The 20,463-nt window shown below is 40.0% G+C and overlaps 3 protein-coding genes across 5 annotated transcripts in view; 2 read left to right on the plus strand and 1 right to left on the minus strand.

The window, feature by feature from the left end:
- Window positions 1-20,463, plus strand: part of plxna3 (plexin A3) — a 587,367-nt gene that overhangs the window by 538,452 nt on the left and 28,452 nt on the right. The window lies entirely within an intron of this gene.
- Window positions 5,384-8,988, minus strand: LOC136666569 (uncharacterized). Of its 2 annotated transcripts, XM_066644837.1 has the most exons (3): window positions 8,944-8,988; window positions 7,406-7,547; window positions 5,384-6,527 (listed from the first exon to the last, which is right to left on the minus strand). In XM_066644837.1, exon 3 carries the CDS (start codon window positions 6,501-6,503, stop codon window positions 5,577-5,579), a length of 927 nt encoding a protein of 308 aa, XP_066500934.1. In that variant the 5' UTR covers window positions 6,504-6,527; window positions 7,406-7,547; window positions 8,944-8,988; the 3' UTR covers window positions 5,384-5,576. The 2 variants fall into 2 exon arrangements, with proteins under 2 accessions (XP_066500934.1, XP_066500933.1); XM_066644836.1 differs by lacking the exon at window positions 8,944-8,988 and having other exon boundaries at window positions 7,406-7,927.
- On the plus strand, window positions 9,033-18,157 carry abtb1 (ankyrin repeat and BTB (POZ) domain containing 1). 2 transcript variants are annotated; one of them, XM_066643862.1, is made up of 12 exons: window positions 9,033-9,277; window positions 11,587-11,649; window positions 11,774-11,829; window positions 12,515-12,659; window positions 12,870-13,029; window positions 13,134-13,179; window positions 13,890-14,006; window positions 14,589-14,701; window positions 15,150-15,248; window positions 15,462-15,629; window positions 16,014-16,214; window positions 16,605-18,157. In XM_066643862.1, the coding sequence occupies exons 1-12, from the start codon at window positions 9,222-9,224 to the stop codon at window positions 16,809-16,811; spliced, it is 1,431 nt and encodes a 476-aa protein (XP_066499959.1). In that variant the 5' UTR covers window positions 9,033-9,221; the 3' UTR covers window positions 16,812-18,157. The 2 variants fall into 2 exon arrangements, with proteins under 2 accessions (XP_066499959.1, XP_066499960.1); XM_066643863.1 differs by lacking the exon at window positions 11,774-11,829 and having other exon boundaries at window positions 9,206-9,277.

The raw sequence follows: 20,463 nt of genomic DNA on the forward strand, positions 1-20,463 counted from the left end.
GTGCTTGGGGCATTTATACCCTCAGGTGTAATTTAGATTTACTCCTTTTTTAATCCTAGGACAGTTGGGAGGAAAATGTAAGGTAACAGTAACTTACTGTTACCTTATGTGGCAGTGTGTTTAGTGTTGCAGTGTGTTTTATGTTGCAGTGTGTTTAGTGTTGCAGTGTGTTTTATGTTGCAGTGTGTTTAGTGTTGCAGTGTGTTTAATGTTGCAGTGTATTTAGTGTTGCAGTGTGTTTAATGTTGCAGTGTGTTTAATGTGTTGCAGTGTGTTTAATGTTGCAGTGTGTTTAATGTTGCAGTGTGTTTAATGTGGCAGTGTGTTTAATGTGGCAGTGTATTTAGTGTTGCAGCGTGTTTAATGTGGCAGTGTGCTTAATGTGGCAGTGTATTTAATGTGGCAGCGTGTTTAATGTGGCAGTGTGCTTAATGTGGCAGTGTATTTAATGTTGCAGTGTGTTTAATGTGGCAGTGTATTTAGTGTTGCAGCGTGTTTAATGTGGCAGTGTGCTTAATGTGGCAGTGTATTTAATGTGGCAGTGTATTTAGTGTTGCAGCGTGTTTAATGTGGCAGTGTGCTTAATGTGGCAGTGTATTTAATGTGGGAGTGTATTTAGTGTTGCAGCGTGTTTAATGTGGCAGTGTGCTTAATGTGGCAGTGTATTTAATGTGGCAGCGTGTTTAATGTGGCAGTGTGCTTAATGTGGCAGTGTATTTAATGTTGCAGTGTGTTTAATGTGGCAGTGTGTTTAATGTTCCAGTGTATTTAATGTTGCAGTGTGTTTAATGTGGCAGTGTATTTAGTGTTGCAGCGTGTTTAATGTGGCAGTGTGCTTAATGTGGCAGTGTATTTAATGTGGCAGTGTATTTAATGTGGCAGTGTGCTTAATGTGGCAGTGTATTTAATGTGGCAGTGTGCTTAATGTGGCAGTGTATTTAATGTGGCAGCGTGTTTAATGTGGCAGTGTGCTTAATGTGGCAGTGTATTTAATGTGGCAGTGTGTTTAATGTTGCAGCGTGTTTAATGTTGCAGCGTGTTTAATGTTGCAGTGTGTTTAATGTTGCAGTGTGTTTAATGTGGCAGTGTGTTTAATGTTCCAGTGTATTTAGTGTTGCAGCGTGTTTAATGTGGCAGTGTGCTTAATGTGGCAGTGTGTTTAATGTGGCAGTGTGCTTAATGTGGCAGCGTGTTTAATGTGGCAGTGTGTTTAATGTGGCAGTGTGTTTAATGTGGCAGTGTGTTTAATGTTGCAGTGTGTTTAATGTGGCAGTGTGTTTAATGTGGCAGTGTATTTAGTGTTGCAGCGTGTTTAATGTGGCAGTGTGCTTAATGTGGCAGTGTATTTAATGTGGCAGCGTGTTTAATGTTGCAGTGTGTTTAATGTGGCAGTGTGTTTAATGTGGCAGTGTGTTTAATGTTGCAGTGTGTTTAATGTGGCAGTGTGTTTAATGTGACAGTGTGTTTAATGTGGCAGTGTGTTTAATGTGGCAGTGTGTTTAATGTGGCAGTGTGTTTAATGTTGCAGTGTGTTTAATGTGGCAGTGTGTTTAATGTGGCAGTGTATTTAGTGTTGCAGTGTGTTTAATGTGGCAGTGTGTTTAATGTTGCAGTGTGTTTAATATTACAGTGTGTTTAATGTTGCAGTGTATTTATTGTTGCAGTGTGTTTAATGTTGCAGTGTGTTTAATGTTGCAGTGTGTTTAATGTGACCGTGTGTTTAATGTTGCAGTGTGTTTAATTTTACAGTGTGTTTAATGTTGCAGTGTGTTTAATGTGGCAGTGTATTTAGTGTTGCAGTGTGTTTACTGTTGCAGTGTGTTTAATGTGGCAGTGTGTTTAATGTTGCGGTGTGTTTAATGTGGCAGTATGTTTAATGTAGCAGTGTGTTTAATGTGGCAGTGTATTTAGTTTTGCAGTGTATTTAATATTGCAGTGTGTTTAATGTTGCAGTGTGTTTAATGTTGCAGTGTATTTAGTGTTGCAATGTGTTTAATGTGGCAGTGTATATAATGTGGCAGTGTGTTTAATGTTGCAGTGTGTTTAATGTGGCAGTGTATTTAGTGTTGCAGTGTGTTTAATGTTGCAGTGTGTTGAATGTGGCAGTGTGTTTAGTGTTGCAGTGTGTTTAATGTTGCAGTGTGTTTAATGTGGCAGTGTGTTTAATGTTGCAGCGTATTTAATGTTACAGTGTGTTTAATGTTGCAGTGTGTTTAATGTGGCAGTGTATTTAGTGTTGCAGTGTGTTTAATGTTGCAGTGTGTTTAATGTGGCAGTGTGTTTAATGTTGCAGCGTGTTTAATGTTACAGTGTGTTTAATGTTGCGGTGTGTTTAATGTAGCAGTGTGTTTAATGTGGCAGTGTGTTTAATGTTGCGGTGTGTTTAATGTGGCAGTGTGTTTAATGTAGCAGTGTGTTTAATGTGGCAGTGTGTTTAATGTTACGGTGTGTTTAATGTGGCAGGGTGTTTAATGTTGCGGTGTGTTTAATGTGGCAGTGTGTTTAATGTTGCGGTGTGTTTAATGTGGCAGTGTGTTTAATGTTGCGGTGTGTTTAATGTGGCAGTGTGTTTAATGTAGCAGTGTGTTTAATGTTGCAGTGTATTTAATATTGCAGTGTGTTTAATGTTGCAGTGTGTTTAATGTGGCAGTGTGTTTAATGTTGCGGTGTGTTTAATGTGGCAGTGTGTTTAATATTGCAGTGTGTTTAATGTTGCAGTGTATTTAGTGTTGCAGTGTGTTTAATGTGGCAGTGTATTTAGTGTTGCAGTGTGTTTACTGTTGCAGTGTGTTTAATGTGGCAGTGTGTTTAATGTTGCAGCGTGTTTAATTTTACAGTGTGTTTAATGTTGCAGTGTGTTTAATGTGGCAGTGTATTTAGTGTTGCAGTGTGTTTACTGTTGCAGTGTGTTTAATGTGGCAGTGTGTTTAATGTTGCGGTGTGTTTAATGTGGCAGTATGTTTAATGTAGCAGTGTGTTTAATGTGGCAGTGTATTTAGTTTTGCAGTGTATTTAATATTGCAGTGTGTTTAATGTTGCAGTGTGTTTAATGTTCCAGTGTATTTAGTGTTGCAATGTGTTTAATGTGGCAGTGTATATAATGTGGCAGTGTGTTTAATGTTGCAGTGTGTTTAATGTGGCAGTGTATTTAGTGTTGCAGTGTGTTTAATGTTGCAGTGTGTTGAATGTGGCAGTGTGTTTAATGTGGCAGTGTATTTAGTGTTGCAGTGTGTTTAATGTTGCAGTGTGTTTAATGTGGCAGTGTGTTTAATGTTGCAGCGTATTTAATGTTACAGTGTGTTTAATGTTGCAGTGTGTTTAATGTGGCAGTGTATTTAGTGTTGCAGTGTGTTTAATGTTGCAGTGTGTTTAATGTGGCAGTGTGTTTAATGTTGCAGTGTGTTTAATATTACAGTGTGTTTAATGTGGCAGTGTATTTAGTGTTGCAGTGTGTTTAATGTGGCAGTGTCTTTAATGTGGCAGTGTGTTTAATGTGGCAGTGTGTTTAATGTTGCAGTGTGTTTAATATTACAGTGTGTTTAATGTGGCAGTGTATTTAGTGTTGCAGTGTGTTTAATGTTGCAGTGTGTTTAATGTGACCGTGTGTTTAATGTTGCAGCGTGTTTAATTTTACAGTGTGTTTAATGTTGCAGTGTGTTTAATGTTGCGGTGTGTTTAATGTGGCAGGGTGTTTAATGTTGCGGTGTGTTTAATGTGGCAGTGTGTTTAATGTTGCGGTGTGTTTAATGTGGCAGTGTGTTTAGTGTTGCAGTGTGTTTAATGTGGCAGTGTGTTTAATGTGGCAGTGTGTTTAATGTTGCAGTGTGTTTAATGTGGCAGTGTGTTTAATGTGGCAGTGTGTTTAATGTGTCAGTGTGTTTAATGTGGCAGTGTGTTTAATGTGGCAGTGTATTTAGTGTTGCAGTTTGTTTAATGTGTCAGTGTGTTTAATGTGGCAGTGTGTTTAATGTGTCAGTGTGTTTAATGTGGCAGTGTGTTTAATGTGGCAGTGTGTTTAATGTGTCAGTGTGTTTAATGTGGCAGTGTGTTTAATGTGTCAGTATGTTTAATGTGGCAGTGTGTTTAATGCGGCAGTGTGTTTAATGTGGCAGTGTGTTTAATGTTGCAGTGTGTTTAATGTGGCAGTGTATTTAGTGTTGCAGTTTGTTTAATGTGTCAGTGTGTTTAATGTGGCAGTGTGTTTAATGTGTCAGTGTGTTTAATGTGGCAGTGTGTTTAATGTTGCAGTGTGTTTAATGCGGCAGTGTTTTTTAATGTGTCAGTGTGTTTAATGTGGCAGTGTGTTTAATGTTGCAGTGTGTTTAATGTGTCAGTGTGTTTAATGTGGCAGTGTGTTTAATGTGTCAGTGTGTTTAATGTGGCAGTGTGTTTAATGTTGCAGTGTGTTTAATGCGGCAGTGTTTTTTAATGTGTCAGTGTGTTTAATGTGGCAGTGTGTTTAATGTTGCAGTGTGTTTAATGTGTCAGTGTGTTTAATGCTGCAGTGTGTTTATTGTGGCAGTGTGTTTATTGTGGCAGTGTGTTTAATGTGGCAGTGTGTTTATTGTGGCAGTGTGTTTAATGGGGCAGTGTGTTAAATGTGGCAGTGTATTTAATGTTGCAGTGTGTTTAGTGTTGCAGTGTGTTTAATGTTGCAGTGTGTTTAGTGTTGCAGTGTGTTTAATGTTGCAGTGTGTTTAGTGTTGCAGTGTGTTTAATGTGGCAGTGTGTTTAATGTGGCAGTGTATTTAATGTGGCAGTGTGTTTAATGTTGCAGTGTGTTTAGTGTTGCAGTGTGTTTAATGTTGCAGTGTGTTTAGTGTTGCAGTGTGTTTAATGTTGCAGTGTGTTTAATGTGGCAGTGTATTTAATGTTGCAGTGTGTTTAGTGTTGCAGTGTGTTTAATGTGGCAGTGTGTTTAATGTTGCAGTGTGTTTAATGTGACAGTGTATTTAATGTTGCAGTGTGTTTAGTGTTGCAGTGTGTTTAATGTTGCAGTGTGTTTAGTGTTGCAGTGTATGTAAAGTGGTTGTGTATATACTGTAGCTAGGAATTTAATGTGGCTATGGACAGTGTATTTAAATTTGCAGTGTTTTAACCTGGTGGTGTATATTATGTGTCAACGTATTTAACTGGTAATGTATTTATTGTGGAAAACTCTACCTGTTGCACCACCCTGCCACTCGGTATACATGTCTAGATCAGGCAAATTAATTTCATTAAAAAGAATTAAAGAATAACAGTGAACATTTCTTTATGGTGAGTGCTAATAAATATTCATAATATTTTTTTTTGTGTGATGAATATAATAGAACTTCAAACATAAATAACCACACTTTTTTTTTTTTGCTAGAACCTTTATTTTTTAGCAGATCTCAAAGAACAAATATGTGGCAACAAGACCTGCAGGACCACTGTGCTGCCCTTTAAGCTAGAACTTTACACAGCTGTGGAGCATCTGCTGCAGGAGAAGGTCTTTTTAACTGCCTGTCGTGCTCGCGAGCCGAAAACATCAACTGAGTTGGTCCTTCTTTTTCAGTCTGGCACCAGCTGTGTAATGTTCCTCCTTTCACTGCTTAATCCAGGAAGCTTCCAGAATACACTGCCCACTCCTTCTTCACCAAGTCAGACGTGTGAACTGGTTCCTGGGTCCGTGCTGCTTCAGCTTTAGCAGGGCTTTGCACAGATGTGGTCTTTTTCCGAAAAAGCCTTTTAAGGAAACAACCACGTTTTTTAGGCTTCCCCGTTTCCTGGCTGCCTAGTGGCTGGTTCTGGACGACTGGCTCTACAACAGGCACATCATTTGAATCCTCTGAGCAGCAGCTGCAGCAGCAGAGAGCACACCAGGCCCTTTTTAGACGAGCACAAATCCCCTTCCTCTTCTGCCTGTTTTGTGTGCTGGGAAGGTGGTGCTCTGTACTAGTGCTTGCGCTGCACTCAGCGGTCTCCTGGGTTGCTTCAGGATGTGTAGCAGTTGGAGGAGACCCTTTGATTTCGTCCCAGAATTGAACCATCTCAGGAGCACTGTTTGGAAGGTGCTCAACTAACTGTGGCCTGTATTGGATCTTCTTGTGTGGGTTACTCCAAGGAAGAGACTGTGAGACCACGGAGTAGGAGGACCGTCCCAGAGAACACAGATATATATCAGGTACAGATGCACTCTTTAACACACCCCAGTTATTGTTGATCTGGCATGTGGCCTGTTTTCTAGCCAATGGCCATGTTCTGCTGTGAGCTACAGTTGTGTAGACAGTGGGTTCTTCTTCCTCTGCTTCCTTCTCAAACTCGGCCGGGACGACAGCTTCTTTCTGAACATCTGGCTGTGAAGCATCTGTAACTCCAGCACTGCCGAGACGTTCTCCTGACACCGCGCGTGCTTCAGTGGGAATGGGTACATCCTGAAGCAGAATGCAGGAGCTGTCCAGATTGTCAGTAACCAGAGTGTTGCTCACAGAGTATATGTTTACCCTGCTGTTGCTGGCCACTTCCGTTATGCTCCTCATAGGCACTGGAGCATTCAAACCTCCCTGATTGTTGAAGAAAGTAAACAGATTATAAAAAAAGGGGGGGTTAATATAAAACTGACAATATTTTACATTTTTTACTGGGTCTGTTATTTTTGCCAGGTCTGTGCTGAATAAGGGATGCATTAAATGTAGTATTATCAGCATTATCAACATTAATAGCAATTCATTAATGCATAACTGTATCATTTACATCAGCGCTGGATAGAAATAATAGGCGGGCAGTTTGCATTGTATCAAGTAAGTGTGGTATACACCCATCAGTCATAATAGCCTCCCTGTTTCTACACTCACTGTATATTCTCTCAGCTCCACTGACTATACAGGAGCACTTTGTGGTTATAGAGTTACAGACTGTAGTCTACCTGTTTCTCTGCATATCCTGTTAGCACCTGTCCACCATGATCTCCAGTAGTCAGGAGGGCCCTTTAGAGGGTAGGTATGATTTGATACTCAGCGCTGCAGTGACACTGACTTAAAGCCTGTTGTCCAATGAGCTTTCATTTTTCGGGGGTGGGGGCTGTCAATGAGCAGGGCCCATGGAAACCTTGTTATAAGACTGCCCACCTAATCAGATGGTTTTAGAAATGGTCCTTGTACTTTATGGGCTATCTCGCTATTGACTGAAACACTGTTAATTCTTGATTGGGTGAGCAAACTGCACCACCCCTGCCCATATCTAATGTTGGCCTTAATGTACATTTAACTTTGTATTACATTATTTTTACACTTGTTTAAAAAGAAGTTATGTAACTAAATTAAATGACTATTAGCCTTTGTTAATTAAGCTGTGCTCTTATGGAAACTTCTATTCTCCCTTAAAGAAAATGAAAAGCTCTTTATCATTATTATTTCCTAATAAAAAAAAGCACAGAACTCACCGTTCTCCGGAGGCGGTTGAAGGTGTAGATCAAAACCGCTGAGAAGCCCAAAGCACCGGTCACCGAGACTGGGTCAAAACTCTCTAAGAGGAGCAGTTGCACCCTGGTCTGGATCCTGGGGGCGATGGTGGATCTCCAGGACCTTTGAAAAAGGTTAGAGAAAATCCCTGTTACGTGATCCATCTTCACTTCTGCACATGAGTCTGAACTATGTTGCGTCTTTGTTTGTCCAGTTGTCGTGTGATGTCATAATATTCTCTGTGTTCTATGATGTCATGGATGATTCTAGACAGTTTTAGACATTTCTAACTGATTAATATTCATCAAGCAGGACACAGCATGCCCTCTGATTGGCTTATTTTAACTTGCAGTCTGATTGGCCAAGGTACGATAACTGTCACCTACACAATCACCAGAACGGTCAGTTCAGTCTTTTCAGTTGCACTAAGCAGATCTAGTGTGCCATTGTGAAATTCATTCATTCATTTATTCTCTGTAAGCGCTTATCCAGTTCAGGGTCACGGTGGGTCCAGAGCCTCCCTGGAATCATTGGGCGCAAGGCGGGAATACACCCTGAAGGGGGCGCCAGTCCTTCACAGGGCAACACAGACACACACATTCACTCACACCTACGGACACTTTAGAATCGCCACTCCAACTACCAACGTGTGTTTTTGGACTCTGGGAGGAAACCGGAGGAAACCCACGCAGACACAGGGAGAACACACCAACTCCTCACAGACAGGCCCATTGAGCTGTGTGACTGCGACACTACCTACTGCGCCACTGTGCCGCCATTGTGAAATTGTGTAAATATATTCTAAATGCCATTGGAGGACAAAAAAATAAGACAAAATATAAAATAATAAAATGAATAAATCAAAATATAATAAATATATTTAGCCTTTTTAAATAAATAAAATTAAATTGAATAAAATATATATATATTTTAATTTCACATTTATTTACATATGTATTTTTATATTTCTACATATAGGTAGGGCGACACGGTGGCGCAACAGGTAGTGTCACAGTCACACAGCTCCTGGAGGTTGTGGGTTCGATTCCTGCTCCGGGCGACTTTGTGTGAGGAGTTGGTGTGTTCTCTCTGTGTCCGCGTGGGTTTCCTCCGGGTGCTCCAGTTTCCTCCCACAGTCCAAAAACACACGTTGGTTGGTGAATATACCCTCGAGGGTATTCCATTGGGCCACCTTGCGCCCAATGATTCCAGGTAGGCCCACTGCGACCCTGAACTGGATAAGTGCTTATAGATAATGAATGAATACATATAGGTACCAGAATTGTAGCAAAGGGGGAAAACACAAGGCTTCTGAAGTACACTGATGCACATTTTACTCTGAAATGAAGACTTGGGGCTGTTCAAAACAGGATTTGTGAGTTAGCTAGACAGCTAGATAGCTAGACCTTAAGAGTTGAGGACTGTCCAATGGACACGTCCCACAGCTCGTTTCCTGTCGGAGACATTCAAATTTGAAGTTATCGTAGCCTTTATTTCATAAAGTGCATACAGAGCTCACTGTGTGGAGTAATATGTGACGCCGCCCTGTCAGGCCGCTGTCCGCTAGAGGGCGCGAAAGAGTAAACTAGGGCTCGGCGCTAAGGAAACAGCGCTGGCGAAGAGCGGTGTTGTTTACGTCTGAGTGAAATCTGAGAAAAACAGATACGGATAGAGAGGGAGTCCAGGCCCCGGAGAAAGAGCTTCAAACTTCACGTATCTGCATAAAAACCCCGCTCCGAGGCCGCTGTGCTTCTCCTGTCGCTCAATGCCTTTCAGAGCAGCTCCTTTATCTCCGTCATGGACGCGGCAGATCTGTTCTCCAGCTGCAGAAAGGGAGACCTCCACAGAGTCAGGTCTGTGATACTGTAACCCTGCCAACCTTACTTTAAACACTGCAGTAAGAGTTAAAGTGTTTAAACGGTTAGTTACAGGGTTAGCACTAAATACGTTAACTCTTACTGCAAACACCAACACTACACTTTGCTTCTTACACCACTGACAGTATGTTACAGGGTTGGTTTCAGTGTTCACAAAAAGTTTCAGGGTTACAGTGTAAGTGAAACTTCATGTCAACACGCTAAGTACTAATAATAATACACTTTATCTTGTAGTAAACACTGTAACTAAACACGTGACCTGCTTTCAACACTGTAAGCAATACTCTATCTGACTGTAAAAACTAACCATATAAATTACTGCCAACACTGTAAATAAAACTGTAGCTTGCTGTAAACCTGAACTGTGTTGCAGTCACACAGCTCCAGGGACCTGGAGGTTGCGGGTTCGAGTCCCGCTCCGGGTGACTGTCTGTGAGGAGTTGGTGTGTTCTCCGGGTGCTCCGGTTTCCCCCCACAGTCCAAAAACACACGCTGGTAGGTGGATTGGTGACTCAGAAGTGACCGTAGGTGTGAGTGAATGTGTGTGTGTGTGTTACCCTGTGAAGGACTGGCGCCCCCTCCAGGGTGTATTACCGCCTTGCGCCCAATGATTCCAGGTAGGCTCTGGACCCACTGTGACCCTGAATTGGATCAGGAGTTACAGAGAATGGACGGATGAATTTGCAGAAGTGTGTTCTTTACACTGTACCCTCGAGAGTGAGGTCTGTAACAGTGGTTTTAAGTGTGAACATACACAAGTGTTATTCTGTAAACTTATTCTGTATTTTGTTTATGTTGTTAATGCACACTGTCAGATGAGTTTTTGTTTCTTTTTAGAAAACCAGAATCACTTTATTGGACAACTGTGTTCTTGTCTTTTTATTTGCAAATAACTGTACACGTTGTTTGCGAATTTTAGCGATTATTGGAATTTCTTTGCTGAGTTTAACATTGTAAAATAATTTAATCTATTTACTAGAAGGAGCAAAAAAAATGACATAAATAAAATAAAATGACAATCTTCTGCAAAATTTTGTGCACAAAATCTATTGTTTCTTTCAATTAATAGAAAGAATATGTTTCTATGAAAATGTACATTGTGTTCTTTGTGTGTTAACTTCCTGTAGCATACTTCTATATTTAACATTAGCTAAACTGCTTTGCTTTCTGATACTTGTTGTTACAGATTTGAGTCAAAGTTATAAGGAAAGAGAGCAGCTGACATTGACAGATAACAGACTGTCAGCAGTAAATTATGTTCTTCTCCTCCTCTGACCTACTTTCTTCAGAAAAATTGCACTCCTTTTTTTTTTTTTTTTTAAACGAAAAAACTTTAAAACATGCCTTTCATGCCTTTCTATAGCCTCTATGTAATTTCCATGTATTGATGCTATGCTGCAAAGCAGGCCTGTTTTCACAATCTGGTTTATGTGATGTCACAAATACCAACACATTCACACACATCTGTGTGTTCAGCCTGCTGTTTTTAGGCCTGCCAAGGAGACATAAGGACTGTTTCTGAACAAGGCAACCAGATAGAGGTCATTTGCATGCATCCGTCACTGGTAGTAAAGTACAGTGCTCTGTTTTAAGGGATAATCAAAGGTTGGAAAATTATAATGAAATACTAATTATGACTGTTGTTCTTACATGAAACCACACGAATATCCTTCAGGGGAAACAAAATAGAAAAGTCATTGTCTCTTCAAAACATGTGCTGCGCTGTTCATTTTACTATTCAGGCTGCATATGTTTTTACCTTTATTAAAATGAGCAGGGGCGGCACGGTGGCGCAGCAGGTAGGTGTCGCAGTCACACAGCTCCAGGGGCCTGGAGGTTGTGGGTTCAATTCCCGCTCCGGGTGACTGTCTGTGAGGAGTTGGTGTGTTCTCCCTGTGTTTGCGTGGGTTTCCTCCGGGTGACTGTCTGTGAGGAGTGTGGTGTGTTCTCCCTGTGTCTGCGTGGGTTTCCTCCGGGTGACTGTCTGTGAGGAGTGCGGTGTGTTCTCCCTGTGTCTGTGTGGGTTTCCTCCCACAGTCCAAAAACACATGTTGGTAGGTGGATTGGCGACTCCAAATTGTCCATAAGTGTGAGTGTGTGAATGAATGTGTGAGTGTGTGTGTTGCCCTGTGAAGGACTGGCGCGCCCTCCAGGGTGTATTCCCACTTTGCGCCCAATGATTCCAGGTAGGCTCTGGACCCACCGCGACCCTGAACTGGATAAGGGTTACAGAGAATGAATGAATAAAATGACCAGCTTTTGGCTTTTGTGTTTTTTTCTCTCAGATACCTGGTTGAACAGAGAGATGTGGAACTGAACTTGAGAGATAAATGGGACAGTACACCTCTGTAAGTCAGAAACCACATTACTGTGTTAAACGAACAGTGCCGTCTGTTATTTGTAAATTAATAAAGCTACTAGTAAATAAACATAGGCTAAATATCCCTCTCTCTCTCTCTCTTCTGTGGGAAGGTACTATGCTTGCCTCTGTGGACATGAGGATTTGGTGCAGTACCTTTTGGCCAGTGGTAAATATCCAAGCAGGATTTTAAAATAGAATCCTGAAAATTTGGTGAAAGCGAAAATAAAAATAGAATCTGACCCAAATTTGCTAAATTGAAAAAAATAGGGTTGTATGTTTGTGTATGTCTAGGTGTTATACATCATCAAAGAGGTAAAATCACTGTTTATATAGACTTGGAAATGACTAAAGGATTGTTTCCACTGTAGGATAATGCTGCTCCAGAGAAAAGTTAAATCAAAAGATTTCTAGGTCCTTACTGCGTAAGTCAAAGACAGCAATAACGAGGAAATACTCACTAAGAGTGAGAAAGACAGAGAGAAACAGACGCTCCTATTTAAACTACAGGAATGGGCAGATAATCAGCTTTGTGACCTTAAGCTCACTTTGGAGAAAGGACCTTCCTGGTTGCCCCCTTTATCAGGTTACCCTCTAAGTTTTAAATGTCCCAGAGACGTGAAACACATTTTTAGTTGCATAAACCCAATAGACATAATGTTCTTTAGTTTAGTCCTATCTTCAAAACATTATTTAGTGCACATGAGCATATTATCTCAAACACATAAGACCTCTATTTTTTAGAGTTATTAGAGTAACGTGGAATGTAAGTGATAAAATATGTTTTGTTAGGACTGTAAAATTGTGTTAATATCTCAATGACACAAAGTGTGTGTATGTGATTTCCCTCTCAGGAGCGAAGTGCGAGGCAAATACATTTGATGGTGAGCGCTGTCTTTATGGAGCTCTGAGCGACTCCATCCGCCGCCTGCTGAAAGAGTACAAACGCATCACAGCTAAAGCAATGCAGAGAGACTACTACGAGCACTTCCTGCAAACGTGAGACACACTCACCCACACTCATGCATTCATTAACTCCACTAACCTTTACTCTTCATAGATTTACGCACTTTTAAACACCTTTACTCTTCACATACGTACAATCCACATTCTTCTACTCAAATGTAATAAAGTTTCAGCAGCCAGTTACAGTGGTTATAAACACGCACAGTAGTTTAGCTTGTGTGTGTGTTGGTGTGTGTTGTACAGGCTTTTGGAGCAAGGCTGGTATAGTGATGTGACCTTTATGGTCCATGGCGAGATGTTCCGGACGCACCGCTGTGTCCTCAGTGCTCGGTCTGAGTACTTCGCTCACATGCTGGAGACCAAGTGGAGGGGCAAGACCATGATCGCTCTCAAACACCCACTGGTGGGCGCTGTTTTACAGTTTATAAACATTGTAGCTATGAGTATAGCCTCATTTTAACATTTCTCCTTCCTTTTCTCTTTTAATTTGTTTTTGTTTGTTATCAGGTCAATCCTGCTGCATTTGCTGCCATCCTTCAGTACTTCTACATTGGTGAGCATCACTGAAACTGGAATGTGATGATAAAGACAGCTTAAAGCTTATTTATACAAATGTAGCTGATTGGGACGTGTTTGGTGATCCATAGTGTGTTTACTTTGCTTTTCACTGTAGCTTTAATGTAGTGTTGCAAGTAGTGGAAGCTTAAAATGACCGGGTTACACGTTTCTTGTTTAAAGTATCACACACTTGCTTGTAGTTGTCTGATAATCTCAGACAGGGCTGTGACACAGATTCAGGTACGTTTGCCCAAATATGGAATTCAGTCTTTAAAATGGCTTTTGTAGCTTTGTGATGTTCTTTTTCATCATTTTTATTTATTTGACATATATTTGTCGTTTATATTTTTATGTATATGACATTGTCATACGGTGTCTGAAACCACACTGGAGATTACTTAATACCCCAAGGTCATTTGAGGCACTTGTGCTGATTGGTGTAATTAGGTAGCCACATTATTCTTGTCGTTCTACAGCAAAATCATAGAAAAAAACAAATCAGGCCTTGGCTGATCCACTACATTTGAGATAAATATATTAAAGATAACAAGAAAGTCTGTTGATAATATTCTTGACTGAACTATCACTTTAACTTCAAACATGAAATATTGCTCAAGCTTATGTGTTTGTCCATGTATTTGTATCATTCAGCCTCAGTTAGACTGTGTAACTGTACCACATTTCTCCTGCTCTGTGCCTCCACAGGTCGTCTAGATATAGACATGAGTTATGTGGAGGACTGCAAACGTCTGGCTAAGCAGTGTAAAATCAGTGAACTGATCGAGGAGCTAGAGGTCAAGAGCCAGCAGGTGCAAGAATTTGGTGAGACACTGATGTTCCTGTCCAACACACAGGTCTAACTCAGTGAAATGTAGAATGCATTTTCATAAATCAGTCATTTTGGTGTTTTCTTACCCTCCTTTTATACCGCTTCCCTTTCCTTCTGATTTCTCTCTCTCTCTTTCTTTCTCTCTCACTCTCGCACTCTCCTTTTCTCTCTTTCTTTCTCTCTCTCTCGCTCTCTTTTTCTCTCTCTCTCGCTCTCTTTTTCTCTCTCTCTCCCTCTCTTTTTTCTTTTTCTCTCTCTCTCTCTCTCTCTTTTTCTTTCTCTCTCTCTCTCTCTTTTTCTTTCTCTCTCGCTCTCTTTTTCTCTCCCTCTCTCTTTCTCTCTCACTCCTTTTCTCTCTCTCCCTCTCTCCTTTCTCTTTCTCTCTTTCTCTCTCTCTCTCTCTTTTTCTTTCACTCTCTCTCTCTTTCTTTCTCTCTCTCTCTCTCTCTATTTCTTTCTCTTTCTCTCTCTCCCTCTCTTTTTTTCTTTCTCCCTCTCTTGTTTTCTTTCTCTCTTCTCTCTCTCTCTCTCTCTCTCTCTCTCTCTCTCTCTCTCTCTCTCTCTCTCTCTCTCAGTGTCTAATAAGCCAGGAACATGTGTTAAGGTTTTGACTCTGGACCCTCATGACTGGCAGCTGCAGGATGGCATGGCTTTGTTGGCAGATAGTGCTCTTCCAGCTGAACTGAGAGTAAGAGACCTTTCCTTTTCGGTTCCTCACATATAATCAGGCTTTTCAGAAAACTTGAAATCTTGAAAACTTGAAAGCATATTTATTCTAGGCGATTTATTTAATATTTCTCATTTGGAAGTCTTTATAAGAACATATATATTTTAGATATATACATTTAAATGTGTTTCTAGGTATTTGTTACATGTTTTTAATTATTGGGAGATAACTTTAAGGTGTGCACACATCAATCAAAATTATGTTAGTTTCATTTACAGTGTATGTATTTAATTAAATTTACACTTTAAAATGTCCTGGGCAGGGGGTAAAAATCTTAGAATATTCTTAAGGTGATCTAAGAGTGAGAAATGTTGTGTCTTCTTGTCTGTTATGTTTACAACAGCATTTAAAGTGTCACCAAGACAAACTCCTTTAAAATGAAGAGACTGAGATTCTGATTGTTTCTCAGGTTGGTTATGGACAGCTTCCCTTCGATCTTACTGACAGCTTCCCAAGTTACCCAGACGTCTGCTTCCGGGTGGAAGGTTATGATTTTCTGTGTCATAAAGTGAGTGAGTGTCAGAGATATTAACACTGCAGTATGTGTGATATATATAACTGCATTATTAGTGTATTAGTATATTAGTATAATAGTAGTTACTCAGTAGATAAGTCAGCAGTGTACATAGTAATTAAATAGAACTGCTTTAATTATAATGTATTTATACCATTATATTTACTTTATTTTAAAGTGTGTGTGTGTGTGTGTGTTGGTCCACAGGCTTTTTTCTGTGGCCGTAGTGATTATTTTAAAGCATTAGTTGAAGATCATTTCAGTGAAGGAGAAACCTTGCAGTCTCTCCCAGGAGTTCCAGTCATCACTTTACATGATGTTTCACACGAGCTTTTCACTAGGATCCTATACTACATCTACAGCGATAATACACAGGTACACACACACACTTACACACACTGTATTTCTATCTAAATTATGCTATTCTATAGTTTTACAGTAGAGTCAGTAAATATCTATACCTAACTTTTTTTTAGGTTTTACTGATAAAATTTCATTCTTTCTTTATTTAACCATCAGTAATTTCTACTTATACAAGAACAACCTGTGACCTTTTTGACAGTTTTTGGGTTATTCTTGTAGCTTGGCATGTCCACTTCTCCCAAGATGAAAGGTTTTTACCTTGTTGTGACTGATGTGATTCTTTTTTACTGAAAGGTTAAACACCACCTGTAAAAAGATCCACTGTTTTCATACATTTTTAAATGTATCCTTTATAATGTGTGTGTTGTGGTGTGTGTCTGGGTATGTGTTTTCCAGCTGTCCCACGATAATGTGTATGAGGTGCTGTGCGTGGCAGATATGTACCTGCTGCCCGGTCTGAAGCGACTGTGTGGTCGCACTCTGGCGGCTCTGCTGAGTGAAGAGAATATTTTGCACATTTGGAAAACAGCCAAACTCTTCAGCCTCTCTCGTCTGGAGGATCAGTGCACGGAGTTCATGGCCAAGATCATTGAGAGGGTGCGTTACACAACATTCTCAACACACAAACCATTCAAATGTAGTTTGTCATCAGTCATCAGTCATCAGACCTCCCACCAGTTTTTAACCTGATCATTTTATAAACCATATATGACTATAATTTGACAAACGCCTGGCTAAAATGCAGGTAAAATCAGCTAAATGCTCAGTCCAGAGCTTTGATCAGTAGAACATGAATATGAAAAGGATGAGCATTGTGTCAGTGGTGTCTGTGTGTGAGTCTATACTTGCATCATAAATCTGCCGCACTTTTGAAGATGAAAACGAACCTGATGTTAGACAGTGAATGTTTCTTTGTCTAAGTATGCACTTGAGTCTTTGATCCTGTACCTCTGTCTGCTTGTGTGTGTGTGTGTGTGTGTGTCTAAGCTGGTGGAGAGGCCAGAGTTTGCCGAGGTGATCAGAGAGGATGCTGGGAGCGTGGCAGCCAGGCAGGAGACTGACTCCATCCCCCTGGTGGACGAGATCCGCTACCACATTAGCAGCAACGTCCAGACATACAGCGCCATAGAGGAAGCCAACCAGAAACTCCATGCCCTTGAGCTACTGCTCAACTACATCGGCCTGGACTGCTGAACAGAGAGAGAGAGAGAGAGAAAGAGAGAGTGACAGAGATGGGTGTTGGGGAGAGAGCAAGAGTAAAGAGAGAGTAGAACAGAGAGAGATACAAGAAAAAAGGAGAAAAGCAGGGAGTGTAAGATATGACTGAGGAGAGAGAGAGAGAGAGAGAGAGAGAGAGAGAGAGAGAGAGAGAGAAAGAGAGAGAAAGTATTATGATGCTGTGTGCACATACAATGAATTCCTAAAGTGGAGGGTACAAAGATGACAATACTTCATTTTGGGCTTTTCCACACTAGGAATAAATAAGCTAAACATACTGTAGGTCATAGGCCTTCCTGGTGTTTAACTCACACACATGCAAACAGTAGAATATAGGGAGGTAGTGAAGTTTAAAAGCCTCTCGTTTACTCTTTACCGTTACTTTTGGAATTATGTTTCCTGAATAAGTCAGCTCTTATGCTTTTAGTATTATTCTACAGTAAAATAGCTACGGCTGATATAAAAGTTCTTTATCGTTATGTACTTATTAATGTTTAAGAAAAGTGCTTCCATACATTTGTTGCTGTCAAAGTCATTGAGAGAAAAGCACTAGAATTCATTCATACAAATTAATATATATATAGTTCTGAAAATTTCAGAAGATTACAGAGATGTTTTATTTGATTTTTATGTTGTTCATGCACTTATTGAATCGATGCTTGGAGAAAAAAAATGTTAAACACAAAAATTTGCAGAGTCTTACTTTCTCATGAGTTAATGTCGTGATCCGAACTGATTTTGTTGGATCCGAGGGGTGGAGAGCTCTGGCTTTACTCAGTTTTTCCTGTGGTTATAACTATCATTATAGAACATATATATATACACAGATCTGTATGCTTCCAAAACATGGACGTTTTTACATCAGTCTCAGTGGAGACTCATTTAGTGCTGTTTGAACTTGGCAGTGAGGTCATAAAGGGCTTATTTACCTACTTCATGTATAGAATTAATACGTTTGTGCTGGCTTGGGAATCTTTGGATTTAAATCTCATTTATTACCCAGTGCAATATTACAACACAGTCCTTAATGTCTGATGTTTATTTGGCTGATGTGAGGTTTCTGGTTTTAGTTTTAGATTGATTTTATTTTATAGTTTTTATTTTGTCATTCTGTGTCAGGCTTTGAGGCCATCAACTCCAATTTAAGTCTTTAATGTCCCTGATTTGGGGGGGGGGGGCATTTTTGGCTCAGAGCTTTTACAAACAGTCCCAATTTCCTGATAGCAGTTATATTTCAGCACTTACAAGCATAGCATTTGTCTGCTATAGAAATAAACCAATGTAGGTTTCTCAGAAAACAGGATGCTTTGAAGCAAATAAATAACAACATTATACATTTACATTCTGTGTTGTTTTGTTTTGCCTGATCGTCAGTTTGTAATAACATATATTTGTGCCTACACGGCTCAGTTACAACACTGGCAAGTGTTGTATGTGCCAGATGTGGACCATGTCATGAGCCGGACTTGACTTGGGTTACAGAACATGTGTGAACCAGACAGGACTGTTCCACGTCACACTTGATATCTGCCCCATATACAATAGAGCTGTGGCTGACTTTAGGGAGCCAGACTCACCCTTAGTCAACGCTATATTTCAACAAATCATAACGCTTGAACACGTATATTAAAGCAACATTAGGTAGTATATTTACTGTAAAATTACAGCTTCATAATAATTGCTGTTTCACTGACACTTAATTGGGGAATAGACTCCTCTGGGCTCTTGTAACTTTTGAAGTAAGGAAGGAAAACAAACTCCACCTTGATTTTGGACAGTGCTGTATTATTTAATTACATTCTGCAACTGTAGGGGGAGCCCAGGAGTAAAGATACATTTTACCTAGTGTTGCTTTAAGTATCAACATGTTGTTGTTGTTGCCCTGCTTTCATAATTGGTCACACCATTGACTTTAGTGATGTCATTCTAAACATTTGTTTATTTCACAGTAGAAGACAAACAGAGATATAGACTCTGTGTGCTGCTAAGCTTTGCCTCCAGGGGGCTGCAAGAACATGTTCTTTCAGTGGTCATGACCTGACATTTACACAGAAGAGCAGTTCATTTCTTTCTGCCCTTCACATGCGTCCAGAACGTGTACAGTTTGGACTTTGGCATTTTGTCTCAGAGTCAGAGGCAAAACATTTACCTCCATTTTAGGGGCCCCTTCAAAATGCGAAACACCAACTGCAAACAAGAACAAATACTATATAATTAAAAGAGTTAAATACATTATGGGAAATGATCTTGTAATGATAATTGTTTTGGTAAACAAGCATATGCATCAACAGAGGATCGTAAATGGAGAATATGGGGCTTTTAAAAGAATGGTTCAGTAAAAACGCAGCTATCATTGAATAACAGGCCTTGATTGTTTTGGATTTATTTTGGGAAGGTATTACTTTCTGGATTGAAGGATTGCTTGCAATCTGTTAGGTGAAAATGCAGTGAAGTGAGTCATGTAACTGGATATTGCTCAAGTGTGTGTATGTCCACACTACCTGTGTGTGTGTGTGTGTGTATGTGTGTTGGGTGGGTAGGTTGGTTTGTAGACCCAATGCTTAAGTTTTTCATATTTGGACACTTCTCTACCTCACTTTATTTCAGCTCCAACATTTCCCTCCAGTAATGTCCCCACACACCGTCGAGCTCTGTATCTGTTCCAGACAGGGGAAGGTCCTCCTAGGATTTTTTCCTTTCTTTTTTATGTTTCTCTAGGCGACAGGAGCAGGAGGATCTCCATGGCAACTGGCTGGAGGAGAGAGAGAGACGGAGCGAGAGGTTGACGGAGCAGAATTTTCTTTCTCTGACACACATTTGCAGCACCTCAGGACTGAGTCACGAACCAGAGCACAAACCACGTCATGAATGTCCAATTCAAGCAGACACAGTGGGTAAATATGTTAATTTGAGAGTGTTAATTTGCCTGGCAGACATCCCAAACCCAAACACACAAAACCATCCTCACTCCAATTAACCCACTGCTTTTAAAACATTGATTGTGCCCCTGTGTGACCAGAGCTATGACCTAATTTCATATTTTAGACTATATATCATCTGTTTGGATTTCACAATATTCACTCACAATCATTTGCTTTTAATATTTCACATATGTTATCAATGTCATAAACTTTCCACACAATTTCCACATTAACAGATGCACATTACGTTGTGCAACAGAAATGGCCCATATTTCTGGTCAGTATTTTGACATCAAAAATGAATTCTTTGTTTAAGGTGACATCATTTTTAAATTAATAATTTGAAGTACACAAATTCATCATATAATTGCTAGAAAAAAGCACTGACCAATAGAATGGGTCTCTGTAATTTCTTAACAAAGTAAACAAAACCCTATGTTAAATGTGAGCAGTGAAACTGCACACTCTCAAATAATACAGTTAGGTACTCGAGTGAAATTTTCTTTTCTCAGTAATGGCTTCTTGACAGTTATACATCCTTTCTAGAATTGCATTGTCTTTTCACAGTGGACCCAAAAACATGACAATTTTGTCAGATCTGAAGCAAGAGCAGGGCTTGATTTTTTTTTTTTTTTTGTCTCAAAGATGAAAGCTGTAAGTTCCTTTATTGTGAAAGTGGAATATGGTTTCTTAAAATAAATACCTTT

The sequence above is a fragment of the Hoplias malabaricus genome, chromosome 14, assembly GCF_029633855.1.
Source record: "Hoplias malabaricus isolate fHopMal1 chromosome 14, fHopMal1.hap1, whole genome shotgun sequence".
NCBI lineage: Eukaryota > Metazoa > Chordata > Actinopteri > Characiformes > Erythrinidae > Hoplias > Hoplias malabaricus.

Bases quoted from the DNA above. Each gene is read 5' to 3' on its own strand.
- abtb1 (XM_066643862.1), top strand. From the start codon at position 9,222: ATGGACGCGGCAGATCTGTTCTCCAGCTGCAGAAAGGGAGACCTCCAC. The intron at 11,830-12,514 runs GTAAATATCCAA...TTTCCCTCTCAG, and splicing joins GCAGTACCTTTTGGCCAGTG to GAGCGAAGTGCGAGGCAAAT. The intron at 14,702-15,149 runs GTAAGAGACCTT...ATTGTTTCTCAG, and splicing joins CTCTTCCAGCTGAACTGAGA to GTTGGTTATGGACAGCTTCC.
- LOC136666569 (XM_066644836.1), bottom strand. From the start codon at position 7,588: ATGGATCACGTAACAGGGATTTTCTCTAACCTTTTTCAAAGGTCCTGG. The intron at 6,528-7,405 runs GTGAGTTCTGTG...TTCAACAATCAG, and splicing joins TCAACCGCCTCCGGAGAACG to GGAGGTTTGAATGCTCCAGT.